Raw genomic sequence first — 21,073 nt, 5'->3', positions numbered from 1 at the left:
AAAGGTACTGCTGGTGGCATGGAGTGCAAGGCATATGGGGTAAACTAGTCCAGCATTGTAGGGGATCAGTTGGAATTGTATTACTTTGTGGGGATTGGGGGGGAGTAAAATAAATGTCTAGCAAGCACCATTATGCCCGTTATTGTTCATTTTCTGCAGAAGAGTTTCTGGACCTGGATGCCCTCGACAAGCCGATCCCAGAAGACACGCTGCAGTTTGTGCCGCTTGAATAGTCACAAGCTGCCTGGATTGTTCATCTTGCCACCGCAGTTACCTCCAAGCTCTGTGCAAGACTCATTGACAGGCTGCACCAGTGTCTCTGAAGTGTTTCTGCATCGCTCTAAGGGTTTCTTTTTTTTCGTGAGGCCAGGTCAGGGTAGCCAAAGACATCTATGCCACGTCTTTTTTTTTATCAGGCTAAAACGATGTCAAGTTGCACTTTTACTGTTTAGACCAAGTGTCCTGTAGCACTGGAAGTCTCAGTGTGTGTGACGTGTCGTGATGCCCAAGTGGCCGTGAAATAAAGACTGTGTTACCAGGAGAGTGTTACTAGATTGCATGGCTGAAGGCCTCACCAAGGCTATGAAACTTCTTGAAATGTGGACCAATTGGTAGTGCATAACGTATTTATATGATTGTAAGTCGATCCCCCCCATATCGCATACCAGGAAGAAAGCAGGCCGCTTAATGGAGTCTCAGTAATGGAACCTTCAAGAAACATGTACTTTTGCGTGTTGATTCCAAATGTGTAATTTAATTTGTAGTCAATCCTTGTGCACTTATAAATGTTCTAAAACTTTTTTCCGAGAGCTTTGAACAAATTTTGCTCCAGGAAACTTGCTAAGGTGCATGCCATTGGCTTGTCTTAACATCAAACTATGCAATAAGGGCAAAATTTTTATCCTGCTTATCACAGAAGTTCAGAGCATTCAGTTACGGGGTTTTGAATTTGTGACTTTACAAACGGAAAGAAGCTGATTTCAAAATCCTATAACTTTCTAAAACAGGCAGTATAATTTTACTCTTATAGGATAGCCTGATGTCAAGAGAAAGTAATGGCATGCAATCTAACAAGTTCCCTGAAGTAGAAGTTTTCAAACTCTCTGCAAACGTTACCGAACATACTGCATAAGTATACAGGGCCTTGTACATAAAATTAAATCGCATATCTGGTAGCAGCATGCAAAAATGCATGTTCTCTGTGAATTTTATAGTTATGACTTCATTAATTCAAATTTATTTCTAAGACCCTCTTCCCCCCTTAAATAGCGTTATCCGGCCGCCGCCTATCGACAGCCGCGCGCGAGCGTGCCCATGGGCACATTATTCAAAACTAAAATGTATTATAGTAACTGGACTACTACTATAGTAGGATACAACTTTAAAAAAACAGCAGTTGCTAACACTGGGCCGCGGTCCGTGGCGCTTGTATTACTCCGCTGGCCAATCGCAACAGTAAACGAAATCAACTTTTTAATGTTTGACTGTATCAAACAATTACAGTATCAAAATTCTAGAGCTCATAATCTTTTTTTTATGCTAAGCTTCTTGTTTAGGTAACAAGAAACGTTTCAGCAGCGGACTTATTTTTCGTCGTGGAGGAATTCTGTGCGCGGAGGCTGAATGTGGGCGGAGCTTCACTGTAGACTTAAGTTGTATCCTACTATACACACATGCGCCATCGTCCTCAGTAGCACTGCTGTCGTAATCGCTGCTGCGGTTCCACAGCGTGTCGTTGCGAAATACCCCACTTTTCAAATGTCCACAGCATGTCCTGCGAAATCCCGCGTTTTGCTAACAGCCGTGCCACGACATCACGTGGAACAACTGAAAATTGAGTCTTGCTGTAGCCGCCACACCTGTATCACTCGTTTCGAGGTGTTGAACTTTCGGCCGGCGGCCTATTCGCCAAATGCAGCTGGTACAGCCAGCGTTCGCAGCGCCACTCACCGGCAGGTGGCAGCCACATTTGAAGTGGCTATAATAGATTCAAAACGCCGGCTTGCCATTGGCGCTGTAAACAAGTTGGTGCTACAATACGCGGCCCGTCGCGCGCAGTTCGTAAATTTCTTCGATGTAAAGACATTTTTTGAAACGACGTCATTCGTTTCAAAAAAGTGCAGACGTTGTGCAGGCCTAGTCCAGGAATGTTGAGGAAAACTGTGCACCTCCGCAGTGGTCAGTGCCTAAATGGTGCAGCTACATCCGCCATGGAAGCAGACGACTGCTTGCGCGATAAACAGCGGATATACTACTGGCCAATGAGAGCGGTGCCCCACACGGGCCGGACTCTTGTGGAACGTGACTGGCTACCTGAGAAGGCGGCGGCGGAGGTGGGGACGGCGACCCCCACCGGCACCTCTGTCTCCCGACCACCGTGCTCTCGACGGACCCGTCCCCGGCGTCTTTCCTTTGGAATAATAAAGTACGACAGCAGTACTCGAAGCCGGTTAAGAGAACTAAATAGTAAACACGTGCATGCACACGCGGTAGCCCTCAGACAACTGCAGACGCTCACGTACCCCAACCCGAAACTATACCACAGGCTCCGGTACATACCCGACAAATATATGCAAGATCTGCCTCGCCAATACAGCCACTTTAACTCACATGCTCTGCGACTGTAACAAAAACCTGCACGGTGCTAATTCCGGAGCCCTTCCGCCGCGGTTGGCCGCTGCCCTGCGCAGCCCCAGCGCCGTCCAGCAGGCCCGCTAGGCGACGGCGAGGCAACGCCTCGACGTCCCCACGTGGGAGACCTAAGGCCCCGTCGGCGAAAGCTTTACAGGACTATAAATAAAGTTGTTACCAACCAACCAAATGCAGCATGATGCACGTTGTTGCAACAACCGCTACATGAAACTTGGCGCGCGCATATCTCAGTCATGCTTACTAAAAGGACACACGTGCGTTTCGCATAGCTGCCGCGAGGTTGCATCGAGGTTGATTCGTGGCAACACTTCGCTGCAATGTGGGGTTTAAAGATCTTCACGCTGTTCGGGATGTTGGCGGCCAATTGATATATGGCCGCCACGCTGCTGGCTGCAATTTGGTGGCGACGCGAAGGCTAGCAGACGGTCAGGCCGGCACTCGACCATTCGTTTTGGAAGCAGCTACAATGCCAAGCTGCACTTGAACTGCAGGAACTGGTGCTGCACGCTCGCGGCACCACCACGGAACTTTACAGAACTGGTGCAGGGAGTGCAGGCGAATCGAACGGATCTCATATGTAGTTTGCTGAATGCACTTCAAGACCGAATAGGAAGCTAAAACTGGAAATCAGCGTTACGTGTTGAGGCTATAGCTGCATAGCTGGGACTGAAAACCATGGAAGACCAAAAACTGACGGAAAGGCCGGGAAAAATTGAAGAAAAGGTGGCCGACACAGACATTGGAAGCTGCAGTGGTGGACGGACATGCCGGCTCAGAAGACGCGCATGGACCCTGTACAGTCTTGGCCAGCTGGGTGGAAATAGTCAGAAGACCAAAGCCACGCAGAGTTAGGCCGGTGGGGTGCCTAAGACAGCAGGAAACGATAGCGAGGATGGGAACAAAAGCTAAAGGCGACACTTAAGCTCCGGCTTAAGGGTATGACGCAATAGCGTAACCGGCGAACTTCCATATATGCAGATGGTGATCTTCTGCTTTACATCCATAGATTGTTGGCAGTCCTCGTACCCCTTCTGAAGCAGGGATGAAGCAGTTAAGCGATGCGCCACTGCCCTACCGACAGTGTCAGTTCTTTCCCTTTCTTCGGAAGGGCTCGGACCCTTCCTAACGTGGATGATTCGGCGAAGGTGAAGCGGGATGCACAGATGCGGATTGTGAAGCAGTACATTTACATAACTTAATTTTACAGAAGTGTAAACTTCAGATTACATAAGAAGAGTCACACGGGCAAATAAATTTTGTGACTTTAACAAAAAAAAAGTGATCTCACGGAGGAACGTTTAAAGAAACGTTTACAGAGCCTTGGTTAACACTAGTTAACCGGATCGACTAGTTAACAGCTAACGACTTGGCTCTATACATCATAGCGCTAAACAACGAAGACGACAGAGAAGAATACCTAAGCTGTGTCGAAATACCTGATAAGCACGGAGCCTGTACCTTAACTGTTCAGTGTTTTTTTGTGCATTTATAAAGCCTTCGGAAATAAAGTTCGGACGCTCATCCCCTGAGACACGCCCCAGTCTTCAATATACCAATGAAAATCTCATACAGCTTCTAAGGGTTGGGCACAGCCTCGAACCCAGGGCTGTGCTAAAAATAAGAAAATAAACGGCTATTGAAACCCCTCTCATGCATTGGTTTCCTCCTTTCTACTTTGCTGCCGGCTGCCCTTCCCTCTAACTTGCAGTCGCCGTTTCCCCATGCGCTGGATGCTGACGGCGTACATCTCCTTTCACCGAGTCCTCCAATGTCGTCAGCATATCTGCAGACGTGAGGCTTACAGGAAACAGACACGTTGGCATATGAACTCCTTTGGACGTCCTGGGGACGTTTGAAGCGTCCCGAGGACGTTCAATGGAGTTTCAGTGCCCACTGGTAAATTTAAGCGCCGATCGTCGCGGCGCGATGTGGGAAGGTGCTGTGAGGCAACAGGGTAGCGGCGTGTCGGATGAGGGGACGTGGCGGAAAAGCCACAAAAGAAAGGGGGAAGTGGGTCCGCTTCGACAGAGCCCGCTGCCAACAGCCACCTTCAGTGGCAATATAATAATACAATGATTGCAATGGACCCTTCGCGCTTGAACTGCTCGCCTGCCGTTTAGTGGTCCTGACAGCACACTTGCTTTCACTGAGCCCGGATAAGCCGATAACGGCTTCGGAATGCGCTGCTTATTTGAGTACGCCTGCGCGGGCCATGCGGGCAGGGAGTTTCGAGAAAGTTCTGCGAGGTCCGGAGCGGTACACCGATTTCTAGACGATGTAATTAAAATAAAGCTAATCAATGAGGCCGTAAACGAGGCGCGGCCTTTCAGGACTCCTATCAGCTGGGGCCAGCAGGAAGGAAGAGCCAAAGGGCCCGAAACTTCAGTATAGAGGCAAACAGGTGTGCTGTGTGGCCTCGCGAAATAACAGGAAATACGAGGGATACAACTAACGTCGGCATTGGAATAACTGCGGAAGTATACTCCGCACGCGCTCGTCTCTCCCTAACAGCCCAAAAATAGCGGAAACATCAAGGCGGAATCACCACAGGCACAGAAACACACCTGCTTACTCCCCCTCCCCCCATTTTTTTGTTGGCGTATGAGTGCCAAGTGATTTGTAGCCGCGCAGACGCGTTTCACAGTGTACCAGCAGCAGTCCACATCCACATCGCAGCTTTAGAAAGCCACAGGAGGACAACTGAAAGCGCTTATCTCCGGGGCACCTACATTCATGGCAGAAGTCGAAGCGCAGCCCATGAACACCACTCCGCAAGGTACAGTGGAAACTCCTAAATATTGCACCCCCGGCCGCCGCGGTGACTCAGTGGTTGTGGTACTCGGCTGTTGACCCGAAAGACGCGGGCCAGCTGTGGATTCCAAGAGAAGACACGCGCAGCTGGGGGCGGCGGCAAGTTGGATGTGCGGATGAGACAGAACTTTGCAGGGATAGGGTGGCCGCAGCTGGCAAAGGAAGGGGTTAATTTGAGAGGCATGAGAGAGGCCTTTGCCGTGCAGTGGGCGTATTACACATACAACTGATGACGATTACACACACCCGACCCACTCTTCCACCTTAATTCACCGATTAATCCCAACTAAAATTCAAATTCAAATTCTTTATTTCTGCTTTGTAAAGATACAGACAGCGGAGGCGCAGAAAAAGCTGAGAGACAGCTTGACTAAGCCGCAGCCCCCTTTCGCTTGGCAGCAGCTTGACAGCAAGGCTTTTAATACAAAAGGCAGTTGCAAAGCGTGATAACAAGTATACAATAATGAGCAGGTACAAGAGAAAACGAAAGAACATTATACAATATTGACACAATATTCACATTGTGTCAATATTCACAATATTCACATATTCACTAATCTACATTAATCCTCCAACTAATCCACCTTCATCCATTTTCTAGCGTCAGCCTACTTCCAAAACTTTAGGGTCCTTTGGAATATTTAGGGGTGGGCCAACTTCCAAATGCTATGGCATTTTCTTCATTAAGAGTATAAGACACCGCGGTGGCTCAGTGGCTATGGTCCTCGGCTGCTGACCCGAAAGTCGGGGTTTCGATCTCGGCAGGGGCGGTCTCATCTCAATGGAAGCTAAATGCTAGAGGCCCATGTAATGTGCGATGTCAGTGCACGTTAAAGAGCCCCAGGTGGTCGAAATTATCCGGAGCCCTTCACTACGGCGTCTCTCATAGCCTGAGTCACTTTGGGACGTTAAACATAAACTACTGCACCCACCCTGCTAACACAGGGAGACAGTAAGGAAGAGAAAATGTAGCTGTACTACGCTCCCTGTTCATGGTCCACAATCATCCGTACCACTTGGTCACGTAAGACGCATTGTTTAGTGCGTCAACTCCGGTGCACACTTATAATATCCCATTTGTCCAGAAGGTGAAATATAGCTATTGGAGTTTCAGATCATGACGAACTCTTAAAGCCTCAGCGCTTTTCATCACGGAGAAAGTTCTTGCACACCTACACTATTGACAGAGTGCATGACGTCGGTTTACGGCGATGTTTATTATTCCATTGTAATTTATTGTGACCACCTACAGCGCAGAAAGGCGTCCGTTGAGCCAGTTACCATCGGCCAGAAGGGCTAGAGTGCAATGTAATTAAAATAGGAGCATTTTACTATCCTCATCCAGGGAGCGGTAATGCAGATGCAATCCAGCCGTAAGTTAATGCAATGTAACGAGAAATACTTCAGAAGTGGTCAGCGCCAAAGCAACAACAGTCAAAACTATCAAGACGGAAAGTTTGTCTAGTTGATTTCCTTGCAAAAACATTGAAGGACTACGATCAAAATAAAGAATAGCCCTGGAAGCGAGGACAAAGAAATAACTTTGTATGATTCAAATTTGGCACTCACCTGGACTGAACCATGTGGATAAAAATTAGTTTTACTGTTTATCCCAATACCTTGTGTTCTAGCAGCACAAGACGGACATGCAGAAGGAAGGACTGGACGGAGTGCTCACTGTCATCTGAAATCAAACAGCTAGAGATGAACGCATTCTCATCATTGCGCGGTGTAATGTACTCCTGAACACATTTCATAAGGTACACATGGCGTAAGTGAATAGGATTCAACGTAAATACTGAATTCTGAACCACAATGCGGGTTATTACGCTTCAAGTGATCTACCGCTGTTCCTGAAATGGAAATAAGGAGAGGGTCAGCTATGTTCAACGATTCCACGTGCCTTTGAAGGAAGCCAGATGCTTCACGCTGTCATGTTTTGCGTTCACAAACTGACTCTGGAGGGGACCTCCGACTTGCGCGTTTTTGCCGTCAGAAACACACTGGGCTGACCTTCATCCTCCCGCTTACTGCGCGAGCCGAACGTTACGTCCAAAGTTAACGTCATTGGGTAACATGAGCGTTTTCTTTTTCACAACTGACAGCTTTGCGGAAAGCCGGGCGAAACATTTGTCAACTGCTTCATTGGACTTCATAACAAGCAACCCTTTGGGCAGGGGCACGAAAAGCCTTCTTTGTCCGAAACAATGTCTCTTAATTCGTTCGTCAATCCTTACCCACTCACCCGAATTTCCAGCTCTCCCTCATACTCGTACTTGCCCTGTAGGAACACCACCAGTGAAGCGCTGCCACTGTTCTCTTCTAGAGACAGGGCTATAAAAGAAAGAAATTTGCTCGAAGGGGCTTGAAGAACTTTTTGTTGGGCTAGATGGTGCATGTTGTAAGAAAAGAACTGTAGCGCACCAAGACGAACTCAACAGAGGACCACATAGGACTAGAGCTAAGGGCTAGTATATGGAAAGATGAGGCTCAGCCGATGGGTATCCGAAAGGCTCGCTACAGATGTCGCGAAAAGAGATAGGCTTGCAAGCGGGCGAACACGTCACGTTCTACCTCGATCATCGAACGAGCGGTACGCGCAATGCATCTAAATAACCACTAACCCACACGCTTGGCCACCTTGAACGACAAAGAGGAAGAGGTCAAATGCCACTTTTCAGTGTTCTAAAAGCAGCCGCGAAGATGTTAAACTCTGAAGGACGCTGCATAAACTTTGTTTACAAATGAAGTTTTAGCCCTTCCCTCATACTGCATCAACCAACGACCTTTGTTGGGGCTTCATTGTCTTCATTCTTTCATTTCTCCTAACATTACCAGCAGGAAGCCAGAAAAAAAAAAGATAACCCAGTGCAATCATTGTAATTTTACTCGCGTAAGTACAGCGGAACTATAGGAGACACCATATAACCCCAAAGAAATACACGCTTACAACAGCTTTTTCTTACCCCGCATCATGGGCCCCGTTTGCCGTAGAAAGCGTGCAGTGCACACCACCCGACAACGAGGAACCAAATGACCGACACAGGCCCATTTTGTAAGGCCCGAACGCGGACCGGATCTGCAAATTCAAGCTGACCCCGGGCCGGAGAAACATTGCATTACAGCATGGCCCGGCCTGCTGACCGGAGTGCGTTTTGCCGAACCATATCCCGTAGGCGCACTGGGCCGGGCTGGTCTTGGGCTTTTGCGTAGGCCCGAGCCCCTTCTACTACAGGCTTGTACCGTTGGGACGCTGTTAATCACGTGGTTGTCCTCGCTGTTTACAGTTCGTGTTTCCTCCGCTGGGTCTCTGGGCATTCGGGGATTGACGGCAATGAGCTGGCTCATCAGCTCGCCCGCGACACACTTTTCCGGGCACCGTTGATCCCCTAGCCCAAGCCTACGGAGGACGGTGGGAGACTCACCCTTCGCCGCACCATAAAAGAGGTCTACCTCGAGCTCCGCCTGGACAAATGCCTTTACCCTCCCCGTCATCCATAACTCACGGTGCCTTCTTCGGCACATCCAAATGAATGCAGTTATCACCCCGTCTCGCCTTTTTCGCTATCGCTATCGAGCGGACCCTTCCTGTCCCAACTGCCCTTGTATCTATGCGGACCTGTCCCATTGACTCTTCTATTGCCTGGCTGTTCAGCAGTCGGGTTCCTAACCCCCCACGTTCTCTATCCATCACCACCTGGTTCGACTGGCTTGGCGCTGAAGCGGAGGAAGAACAGCGACTTCTGGTCGGCCAGGCGGTCGACATGCTCGGCCTGTAAATTATGGCCGAATAAAGGCCTTTTACTACTACTACTACTACTACTACTACTACTACTACTACTACTACTACTACTACTACTACTACTACTACTACTACTAGTTCGTGTCATGTGTCCTTCGATACCCTCAGCCGTCACCGCAAGGTTACTTTCTCAACCAAAATATCGCAGGGTTGTCTGAGCTAGAGCGGGTTCTTTGCACTTGATACTCTTTATACGTATATTAGAGAGAGAGAAAAAGATTACAGAAATAAAAAAGCTATTTCCTGTAGCTACAATCCCTCAGAAGGTCACAGCCTCGTTCATACACAGAAATGCCAATGCCATGCGTCAGTTATCAGCCAGCACCGGAAGTATTGCTTGTTTTTAGGCCGGAACCATACGAATTCGGCAGGGAGACATAAGCGCGGCGAAGGCAACCTGCCCAGCTGCGGCGGCGCACGTACCGCGTCGGATGCGTGGAAAGATGGACCTGGCTCCGAGGAAAGTAGCTGAGGCCACCGAACTTCCGACAAAACCACGTGTCGTTCTTTGCCTCATATTGCAGTTAGCCCCAAAAACAGCGAAAGTAGGACGAGCACCAAAGCGACAAACAATTTAAACGTGCCCTTTGAGTGCTGATAAAAATCGTCGCGGTCAAACATGGGCAGACTCGGCACCGTTATTTGACTTTTTAGATCGCAATCCGCCTTTTTAACAATGCCGCTCTGCGCATGCGCATCTTTCCTCCAGCTCCACTGCACGGTGCTCCACTGGTAAATTGGATTTTGAGGAAAGGAAATGGCGCAGTACCTGTCTCACATATCTCGGTAGACACCTGAACCGCGCCCTAATGGTAGGGAGGAAGGAAGGAGCGAAGGAAGAAAGAGAGAAAGAGGTGCCGTAGTGGAGGTCTCCGGAATATTTTCGACCACCTGGGGATTTTTAACGAGCACTGACATCGCACAGCACACGGGGGTCTTTTGCGTTTCGCCTCCATCGAAACGAGGCCGCCGCGGTCGGGTTCGAACCCGGGAAGTCCAGCTCGGTAGACAAACGTCTTAACCATTGAGCCACCGCGGCGGCTCCACTGGTTGAAAACGAAAACCGCCAGCTGCTAGTGCTGACGCACTACTACTGCACTTTTATATTGAGCCACCCTATACTTCAAAAATTGGATGAGCTTCCAATCCTACCAAGAAATGTTACGATAACGTCTGCTATCACGGGTAGCAAAACATGGACGGGGTGCATTTGTGAATGCTGCTGCTTGAACCCGCGGTTTTCCTTTCCACCATGTTTTATTGACTGTGCTTTTATTGGGCTGAAAATCACAGTGAACTACCTATTTGGCGAGGCTGATTGCGTGTCTGTACTTCAGGAGCCGCAAGCATGGCGACCAACGGCGAGCAGAATACAAAGGCCTCCAGCGGAAAGCATCCGAAGCTGCGTCTCGTCGAGGGCATCCCGATCTGCGAGGCATACGACGCGTCCATGTTCCTGGAAGCGAAGCGTTATCGGCCGAAAGCCGACGAGGTGTTCGTCGTGGCCTACCCCAAGTGCGGAACCACGTGGACGCAGTTCGTGGCGCGGCGGGTGCTGCACCACCGGCACGAGAGCCCGGCGGAGAGCGCCGTTCACTGCATGCTTGAGAGCTTCCTCGGCTACCGCGGCTCGGACACTCCCGGCGCGGTGATCAAGTCGCACATGCCTTACGGCAAGGTGCCCTTCTCAGAAGAAGCGAGGTGCGTTCGCGTAAGGTTCGGCTTCGTGGAATTTGGTTTGGAGATGACAGTCCAGCAAGCTGAAACTTTCCTCGGCAATGCAGCAGAGGCTAGGCAGGGAAAGGAGAGAGACGGGCATTCGTCCCTGCGCCGGCGGGGGTGCATGTTCGTTCGGGCTGGGGTAGCGGATTGGATGATGATGATGAAAACGTTTATTGAGAACCAAAAAGTCTTGGGTTACGGAAAGATAGATCAGGTCCGTAGTCCGGCACACCGTTAGTAAAAGCAGCTGCCCGTGGTCTTCCGACGAAGGCTAGTTGTTCCTCGTGGTACGAGCTGGACAGGGCCGCCTCCCAGCCCTCCCACGTTAGCTGATTTATTATGTCAGTACTGCTATTCTTCTGACAAGCCCATACAAGAGGAAGGGAGGAAGTTACAGAGAGTTACAGAGATGGTCCGGGGTCGCTAGGGCTGTGGAGTCCATTCCCCACGGGCCGGAGACAAAAGCACGTCTCCAACCCTTTCCTGCATAGGCTCTGCTGCATTGCCAAATAAAGTTGTCCCTGAGTACAGCACCTTTCTTGCTTATAGTCGTTGATCAGCTGAATCGCCCTGCAATCTGCAGCTCGCCCTGGCTAGCTCAGTTGGTAGAGCGTCTGGCGCTGGTCCGCGGTTTCATACCTAGACGAGGGCGAATTTTTCTAGAACTACAAAGTTTGGGAGAAAGCTGTATGGCTTTTCTTCGTTGCTCTAACGTTGCGCTTGGGTGGTTGTTGGTGAGAAATTACCGGCTAATTTGAGGTCTTACTGAGAATAGGGAGTTCTCCTGAGCACATGGGCCCCGTAAGAACCTTTAAAACACTAAAGCAATGTTGCAGAGAGAATGAGAAAAGAAAATCAAAAGAATGGTTACAAAATCTGCTCGACACAAAAATGTTCGAAAATTAAATTTGCGAAATTCACCATTCTACAGGTGCAGGAGGTACTGTGTAATGGTCGATGCTACGCGTACAAGCCCACGTAGTCTGTCGATGCACAGATTTTTAATGGAAGCCATACGTTTTTACTCTCTCTTCTTTGGAGAACTTGATTTATAGTCATAGTAATTGCAATAATATTGGTAAAAATAGCTTAAATGACGCAAAGGCTTTCGTATTTACGCATTTCTTCAAACCTGGACCAGGCGATGGTGGCAGCTTGTAATCGAACCCGCCATATGTCGATCGTCCACAAAACGCGTCCGTTGCTGAACTTACGCAGTCGATTGTAATCGGTTGTAATCGTTTTCAGTCGTCCATCTAACCGGTGCCTAAGGTTTGTATGATTTAATGTGACAGCGTAAAGGGTCCCGTATCACAGAAAGGCAGGCGTGCGCGAAAAATCGTCAAAAAATTCCCAAAGAAGCTACCTATATAGGTTACAGGTGGGCCGCCTAGCCCACATCACCTTGTGACGTCGTCTCAACCTGTCCTTCGGATTGTGAGCAAACTGTCCAACGTGTCAGGCGGCAGTTAAATTAATGACTGGTCGTGTGAGGTTGCTCGGGAAGAGCAACCTGCAGGTCTCACAAGCCCCACCTGTGGCTATGCTATGAACAGTCACCAACAGGGGCAGTGGCGCACCGCTTAACCACTGCACCACTGCGCCATGAGTAATATGAGGGTCCCCAGGGATCTATGAGTGTAAAGTAGAGAATGACCAATTCGGCATCTGTAGGCATTAGCCACTCATTAGTGCTATCGCGTCATACCCTTAAGGCGGAACCTAAGTGTCCCCCACCCCTACCTTTAGTTTTTCGGCCTGTCTTCTCTAAGAAACGTGTGGCCACACATAGAGGTGGACACCTCAACCACGCCGTGAGGGAAGGAAGGAAATTTGGAGTGAAAGAGAAAGGATAGGAAGCGAGGCTGTAATGAAGATCTGCATCTCTGTTGGCGTCGCATTCTTTGGCCATAGCAGCACGCAGGGGCTACCAAAATTTCGGCCAGCGGATTTAGAAGAAAGTGTGTGCTTTCTCCTTTGGCCCTGCGCAACATTTTCTCATTTCCGCTTCACAACTGCCTTCAAAGTCAAGCTAGCGCTCTTCATTTCTTGTGCTCCATTGTTAAGGAATTGTATTTTGCCTTTATCTCCACTTCCTTTCTTCAACATGTGGTGCTGTACGGTGTCAACGAACGCTACAGGACTCCACGGGGTCGAAATTAAACTATCCCTGCATTATGGCGCCCCTCAAGCATACGCACAACTTTTGGATGTTAAAACTAGACACACCATACCATAACATACCATACCATACCGTACCGTACCATGCCGTACCATACCATACCATGTCATGCCATGCCATGCCTCACCATATACCATACCATGCCATACCGTTTTAAACCTGCTGCTGTTCAGATAGTCATGTCGTCATAAGTGATCCCTGCCAGGAAGAGCATGTGGTAGAGAGAGAGAGAAAAACTTTATCATGGCAAGTGTGTTTAGACCCCCCTTGGGTCCCTGGACCACCGCACGGTCCCACTCTACGTCGTAACGTTCATGCGGTGTTTGTCCATGACGTCGGCACCCCGAAGCATGTGGTAGGGACGGTAAGGAAGCAGGTGTTTTTAATTCTGACAGCACAGATGCAGGATATGAACAGAGAAGATAATGCACATTGCGCTTATTCTCTACCTATAGGTACATCTACGTGCTGCGCAACCCTTACGATTGCTGCGTGTCGTTCTACAACCAGCGACTAGTACAGCCCAACTCCAGTTTCATGAGCTTCGACGAATTTTTCGAGGAGTTCATGGAAGGCCAAGTTCCCTTCGGGGACTACTTCGACTACCTGGCTACCTGGTTTCCCCAGACCAAGCGGCCCAACGTTCTCTGCGTTCCGTACGAGCATCTGAAGAAAGACGTCCGCGCGGGAATCCTGAGGATGGCTGACTTCCTGGGAGAAGAATGCGGGAAGACTTTGCGAGATGACGCCAGTGCCCTCGAGGCAATCATAAAGGTAAAGTGGGGAAATATATGATTGTGAAAAACGTTTAGTTAATGTACGAAAAAAAAGGCGTCAACATTGCTTAGAGGTCGGTCATATGTTTAGGGAAATCCCCCAAGGTGGAGTAGATTTGTAATAAGGGAGTAATTACTTATTGACATCCACCCAAGCGCAGCCATACGGCTACAAAGGAAAGCTATACAGCTTTCTCAGAAGCTTCGTAGTTAAAGAAAAATTCGTCCTGGTCCGGGGTTCGAACCCGCGACCACCGCTTCACCGGAGCAGTCGCTCTACCAATTGAGCTAACCGGGACGGCCAGCTTATGGTAGGACGAGAGTGAATTGATCAATAACTCGAAGTGGGTACAGTGTTGGTCAAATGTTTCGGGGAATCCCCCAGGGTGGAGTAGATTTGTAATAAGGGAGTAATTACTCATTGATATCCACCCGAGTGGTCCTTAAGGGTAACGGAGTGGATTCCAAGAGAAGGCAAGCCTAGCAGGGGGCGCCAGAAAATTAGGTGGGCGGATGAGATTAAGAAATTTGCGGGAATATGGTGGCCGCGGCTGGCGAAGGACAGGGTTAATTGCAGAGACATGGGAGAGGCCTTTGCCCTGCAGTGGGAGTAGTTAGGCTGATGATGATCCACCCGAGTGCAGCCAACGGCTACAAAGGAAAGCTATACAGCTTCCTCAGAAACTTCGTAGTTAAAGAAAAATTCGTCCTGGTCCGATGCTCGAACCCGGGACCACCGCTTCACCGGAGCAGTCGCTCTACCAACTGAGCTAACCGGGACGGCAAACTTATGGTAGGACGAGAGCGAATTGATCAATAACTCGTAGTGGGAACAGTGATGGTCAAATGTTTAGGGGAATCCCCCAAGGTGGAGAAGATTTCTAATAAGGGAGTAATTACTCATTGACATCCACCCAAGCGCTGCCAAATTGCTTAGAGGTGTCACTTGATGTGTTTTATTTATATATTCAACCCTCAGGGCCAGCGGCATTAAAGAAGGCAGGGGTTAGGAACAAGAAATACATAAATAGTAACAATGAGTGTTCTTGTTGGAGAGCAATCCAATTTCGCACTTAAGTATCTTTGTTTGTCAGTTTTGAACCTTTTTAAATAGTATAAGTCAAACTTTAGCTCTGTTCTTCAACGCGGTATTCATGAAAATATGTGCTCTTGTTATTAATCGCTTCGTAGCTTAGACCGCTTAATTGATATTGCCAGTGCTGACATACAATATGTAAAGGCGAGAACTTAAGACAGCAACACATTCCTAACTTAAGTCTAGAACTCTTGGATATCAATTTTAGTTGTGAGGCAGCTGTCAATATTTTAAGTTACTTTTACGGAAATATTGAAGGTGATGGTCCATTCTTCTGATGCCTAGCAATTTTTTTTTAAACTATGCCCATTGCTTACATCGAGTAGTTAAGACTGCGATACAAAGACAATGGGGAACGTTGTAGGTGATAGCAAAAACGTTCACAGCAAAAAAAAGGCAAGCCTGCCGACGGAAGCTCTGCGGATATATTGATTGTTATAGTAGAATCTTACCATATATGAAAAAACTGCGTTCATAAACAACTTTCTTTTGAAAAATACGTTTGTCCAGGATTTCTAGTTACGTCTGCTTTGTTTTCCCATGTTACGATAGCATGGTTTGGCTGCATGGAACCGTACTGAGTGGGAATTAGCGATATGTACACAGGAAACCTTTCCGACTTCGATAAATATATATACTAATCCGGAAAACCCTGCATTAAATCTCTGCATTTTGTGCTTATTCATTTTTTGAATTCATTTCTTGAGCATGAGGAAGCAGGTGGCGTGATAAGAAAAATAGCCTGTTTGTCGATTAAAACAGTCAAGACAACTTAATCTACCTTCTACAACTGCGTGCAATTTTTGTTCTCAGTAAAAAAGTACACTGTATGGCTGTTTCTGGCTATACTGAAGTTTGTCCGTCATCTATGAAGACGAATTTGTTTCTCAGAATATCGGATTTCAATTTTTCCCGCCACTGGACTGCAACTCATGACGTCAGAACGGGAAGGACTCTGTGACTGCCGTTCAGAATTTAATGACAGCGTAGCATAGCTTCAAGGATCCGGGACAAATAAGAATATTTTGACGCACCGGAGTTTTCTTGCTTAAACTGCCGCACCAGTATTCCATTCTCACCTTTTCTAGCCCATAATTACATCGTTTTGAGCGAAATTGTCTTTGTCATTATAATGTAGTAATATATCTATACACGTCTACTTCAATTTTGCTTAAGAAGCATTATAAACTCAGAAGATATTTCTTTGCGGGCTTGTTCCTTGCCAAATAGCATATAAACTATAGTCGGATACAACTTCAGGACAGTACTCTAATGGTCTATAGTAGGATGCAATTCAGGAACGAAGGGGGGAAATGCCGTTCAAAGGAGGCAATCGAATGGCGTCGACGGAGCGGTTAATCCCGCGCAATCCTTGCGATTGCTGCGTGTCGTTCTACAACCAACAACTGGTAAAGCCCGACTCCGCCCCCCCCCCCCCTTTCCCCCTCCCCCTTCCCTTCCGCACTAGCATGAAAAAGAATCAAGCCCGCCGTCCTGGAAAGTGATCGACGCCATCTTGTGAGGGCCTCGTTCGAGGGACACTTTTCTTTATTGCGACAGTGTGCCTGCTGGCATAAAGAATTATCTATAAATACAGATACACACTGGACTCTCGAAAGAAGTCCAGTAACGTCGGGCGAACGGCCTAGGGGCGGTCCGCACCGGAGCAGGTGTTTCTGCCGGATAGCACGCAAAGACAGGCAGGTCGAAGACAAGTGTTTAGTGTCCGTTTCGCAGACAGGAGTGGTACATAAGGGACAGGAGTCACAGAAAGGGGCATGATACTGAGGGCGACACGGAGGCGTGACCTTCGAAGCAAGAACTCTTCCCAGCGCGTAAGTCTGCTCGGGAGGTCGGTATACCACTCGGTGGGGGAAGTGCTTGCGTGGCGCGCCGGAGGTTTTCTTTTCCTTGGAGGAGTACTGTCTCCGGAGAGGTTGGGGCCGCTTGAATGAAAGGGCACTTGCCGCTTCGCTCTGAAGTTGAATGCAAGGGGACCTTTACTGGATATTGTCTTTACAGCACACCTGTTAAGCGCCTATTCCCTGGATTTCGTGGTGATGTCATTGTTACCTGTAAGGTAATTAGGAGGAAAGGTTAACGGAGGAGGCGTGGAAAGAGTGAGAACCTTTACAAGATAAGGAAGGAGCAGGTCACACGCACACGTGCGTATGACACTATCCGGAAAGCTGTGCGACTAACGGTGGAATCACAATTTTCATACGAAAGTCTGAGAAGGCATACAATTGAAGGTGCATATGCCGTCGGTTAGAATCCCTGTCGCAAGCTAGCCTGCAACTTGACCAGCACATGTAAGCTGTATGCAACGAGAAATCGTAAGACATCATCCAGAATGCTGTACGACAAACAGTTTCATTGCAATTTCGGTACGAATGTGACCACATGAACTGCGTTGCATAAAGGTCGGCCAGTGGCGAATATATATAGATGAATGCCATGTATAGGATTGTCTGGAGTGGCGGTGCTCGGCCTGCTGTGTGCGTCATAGGGGAGCGTGGTGACGCCACCCCCTTTTGCTTGCTGTTGATTGGTTTTTCTGTACCATGTGCAAGCACGCACGCACGCACGCACGCACGCACACACACACACACACACACACGCACGCACGCACGCACGCACGCACGCACGCACACACACACACACACGCACGCACGCATGCACGCACGCACACACACGCACGCACGCACGCACGCACGCGCACACACACACACACACACACACACACACACACACACACACACACACACACACACACACACACACACACACACACACACACACACACACACGTGCGCGCACCGGATTTTATTGTAATGGGACTAGTAATGCCTTTGCATTAAAACGCATCGACGAGCCGAATCTAAGAAGCGAGACGCGCAGCCATGGCTGGCTTCTCCGTTTTACTAATATGCCCATAACGTTGGGTGCGCCTGCATGACAACGCCGTTTCCAGTGGCAGAGTCGGTATCTCTTAAAGAGGAACGCCGCCAGTCGGGTGCAGTTCTCTCAGAATGCGAGCGTGCTTTTAACGCGTTATCATTTAAGATATCATCTTGCAAAAACCGTCCGGTTTCTCAGCAACGAAATTCTCTTATCGGTCGAAAAGGATCTTGAGGTAATCAGCACCGCCAATTTCAAAATCTTAGTACTAGAATGTCCGAGTACCTTCCAGGGGATTATCTTATGGGATTATGGACACTTGACCACCTCTTACACCTTAATCCACCCACTTATCCCCACTAATCTACCTTAATCCACATACTGATGTTGAAGGGCCCCCCCTCTTCGGAGCATACAAGCTGTTGTCAATACTAAGAAGTGGTCGACGTAGGTAAAGTGAGTGGTCGTGCGAAAGCATGTGTTCAGCCTGGTTTGCTCATGGTTTTGTTTTCCTAAGTCGTCGGTCCGTCTGACGACGATACTAGACTGAAATTAAGCTCTGATCGAGGTTAAGCTGATTTGATCCGTTCGCGCTGCAGATGGAACTTGAAGACCACTATGTGCAATGCACAGTGCGAGGGTGTGTAGAAGTTTAACACGAGGCGTAATCGGCTGCAGTGGCCAGCGAGGCTGATATTTTTGTGCCGCCGCGGATTAGAAACCCAGTCGCGGTAATATTTATTTCTGTATCGTCTAGGTCAGGAACGCCACAAGACCCTTGGTTCGGTCTGACCCCCTGAAATAGTGCTTTCGCATTAGAGCTGGGTTTGACGACGATGTTGATATTAATTACCCCCCCCCTCCCCCACCTCTTCAGAGCGTACAAGCTCTTCTTGATATTAAAAAAATAAAATGATGGGAGTTGGAAATAGCTATTTCGAACTTCGTTTTTTTGTACCTTTTACAAGGTGGGGACACAATAGAAATCATTATCCTTCAGTGACACGATTAGAGCGCTGAATGTTACGGGCGGCAGAACATTGGAGCCACAAGATGGACGATGCTTCCACAATCATGCATTGTTAGATAAAGGCAACAGAGACAAAAAATACCTGCATGTATTTCGCGACAATTCTATCGATGTGTTCGAGACATGCCATTAAACCGATGTCTGTAAAAAGTTTACTGACACGCACCTTGAGCCAAATATCCTGTGCTCGGTGCAAAGGTCAGGGGAGCAAAGGAAGACGACTTGCTTCATAGGACACCATGCATAACTAAAATTCATAATTGTAGTCTGTTCTTTCGCTCGGCACTTTTGTGATTGGACACAACAAATTTACTCTCAAATTTAAGCTCATGTAGTCCATTTCTCAATACGGCAATCTCTGTCACAGAATACAATTTGATTTTTTTGTTCTTGAGTAATTATTCTTACATTCTGTAAAAAAGAACGTTTGAAAGTCACCTCTTGTGTTATGTCCAATCCCTCATGTGGGTGTGCGGCATTATGTTTCGAGGGCAATAACAACAATTTACAATCACAAGAGGCTACGAAGGCAGTGGACATGATGAATCAGGAAGAACACGAACGTGGGTGTTTCATGGCAGGGCAATCTTGTTACGTTTGCGTAGTGATCGAGGAGAAGAGTTGTAATAGGCTGCATATGGCGAGGGCGGAACATTGTTGAACTAAAGTGGCTGTTTGGGCTTGTTGGTCAGTGATCATGGTTAAAGAATGCAGCGCGAAAAGACAGGGACAAACGAAGAAGTGGACAGGACTGGCGCTGGCTACCAACACATTTATTCAAAGAAACGAGCAGCTTTTATAATGCCATCCAAGACCCACGTGACCAGATAAAGCAGCAGGCGTGGGAAATGAGTGGACAGCAATAAACGAGAATTAATTCTTTTGTTCCTCGTTTATTTTGGCTCTTCCTGGTCATTTAGTCATGCAGTTTTTAGGTACCGGGGTGACGTTGCGTCGCCTCGGTGTACTGTTTCTTCGATGTTGTGTGCAATGATGTGTATCAGTGTTAGGTATATTTCCCACGCCTGCTGCTTTATCTGGTCACGTGGGTCTTCGATGGCTTTATAAACGCTGTTCGTTTCTTTGAATAAATGTGTTGGTAGTCAGCGCCAGTCCTGTCCACTTCTTCGTTTGTCCCTGTGTTTTCGCGCTGGATTCTTTAACCAGAAACATTGTTGTAAGCAGAGGAACGGTACGGTGGTTAAGGCTTCAAGGAACGGGTGGTAACTGAATTTTGTTGTAATGCTTGAACATTGTGAGAAATGAGAAAAGAGTGAAAAGGGAAAGAGATACTTCAGCATTGTAGTCGCTGTGAATTCGGCTCTTACGGCGAGGAGCTGATCACAGTCATGTGTACTAAATGTTGCTGTATTATGTCTTGGCTCTGAGACGAAGGAATACCAAGACTTGCCTGTGCTCTTTCGAACCTCGCAGGAAACATCACCGGACATGATGAGAAACGCGTACACGGAAGCCAGGCAGGCAGTGCTTGCCAACACGACCGACCAAGCGATAATGAAACTAGCCGAGGGATTGAGAAAGAGGGGCTGCGGAAAGCCAGCACCCCACGGGACCTCCGAAGGCGGGAACGCACTCTTCAAGCTCGTCCGGAAGGCAACCGTCGGCGACTGGAGAAATCAGCTTTCCGCGTCTCAGGTGGAGCGATTGCGCTCACATATGATGTCGAAGATAGCAGCCAAGATGCCGGAGCATCGGGAAGCTCTCCTTTCTTTGTGGAAGGATGTCTGCCCAGTGTAGCTTACTGCTGTGGCCGCGAAGTTTTTTTTTTTCAGATATTTTTTTTTTATTCGAGCTGTTTGCCATCAGGCATAATGAAAAAGGAAAGAAAGTTATAAAAAGGAGTGCAAACAAGCCTCGCTTAAAAAGCGGCAAAAGTTCGTGATATAGCGATTATCTAGAGTCCACTTGGTATAGTCGTCTGCAACGTCCCATCGCAGGCCAACCTTTCTTAGTAAACGTCGTCTCACGGAAGCTGTAGCCGGGCAAGTCCACAGCAAGTGTTTTTCATCACACTGGTCGGGCGCAGCACCACAATGGGGACACTTGTCTGTCACTTCGTAACATTTGTCACGCCACCGAT

At 48.2% G+C, this 21,073-nt stretch overlaps 1 protein-coding gene across 1 annotated transcript; it reads left to right on the top strand.

Annotated features, from left to right (window-relative positions):
• Positions 1-10,613: 10,613 nt before the first annotated feature.
• On the top strand, positions 10,614-20,730 carry LOC149333178 (sulfotransferase 1C2-like). Its single transcript, XM_089557674.1, has 3 exons — positions 10,614-10,966; positions 13,625-13,943; positions 20,407-20,730. The coding sequence occupies exons 1-3, from the start codon at positions 10,614-10,616 to the stop codon at positions 20,728-20,730; spliced, it is 996 nt and encodes a 331-aa protein (XP_089413800.1).
• The last annotated feature ends 343 nt before the right edge of the window (positions 20,731-21,073 follow it).

This window comes from Amblyomma mixtum, chromosome 8 (genome assembly GCF_055824585.1).
Source record: "Amblyomma mixtum isolate Tamu chromosome 8, ASM5582458v1, whole genome shotgun sequence".
Lineage (NCBI taxonomy): Eukaryota > Metazoa > Arthropoda > Arachnida > Ixodida > Ixodidae > Amblyomma > Amblyomma mixtum.
Note: the sequence above shows the minus strand (reverse complement) of the source record. Positions and strands in the feature narration are given on the sequence as shown.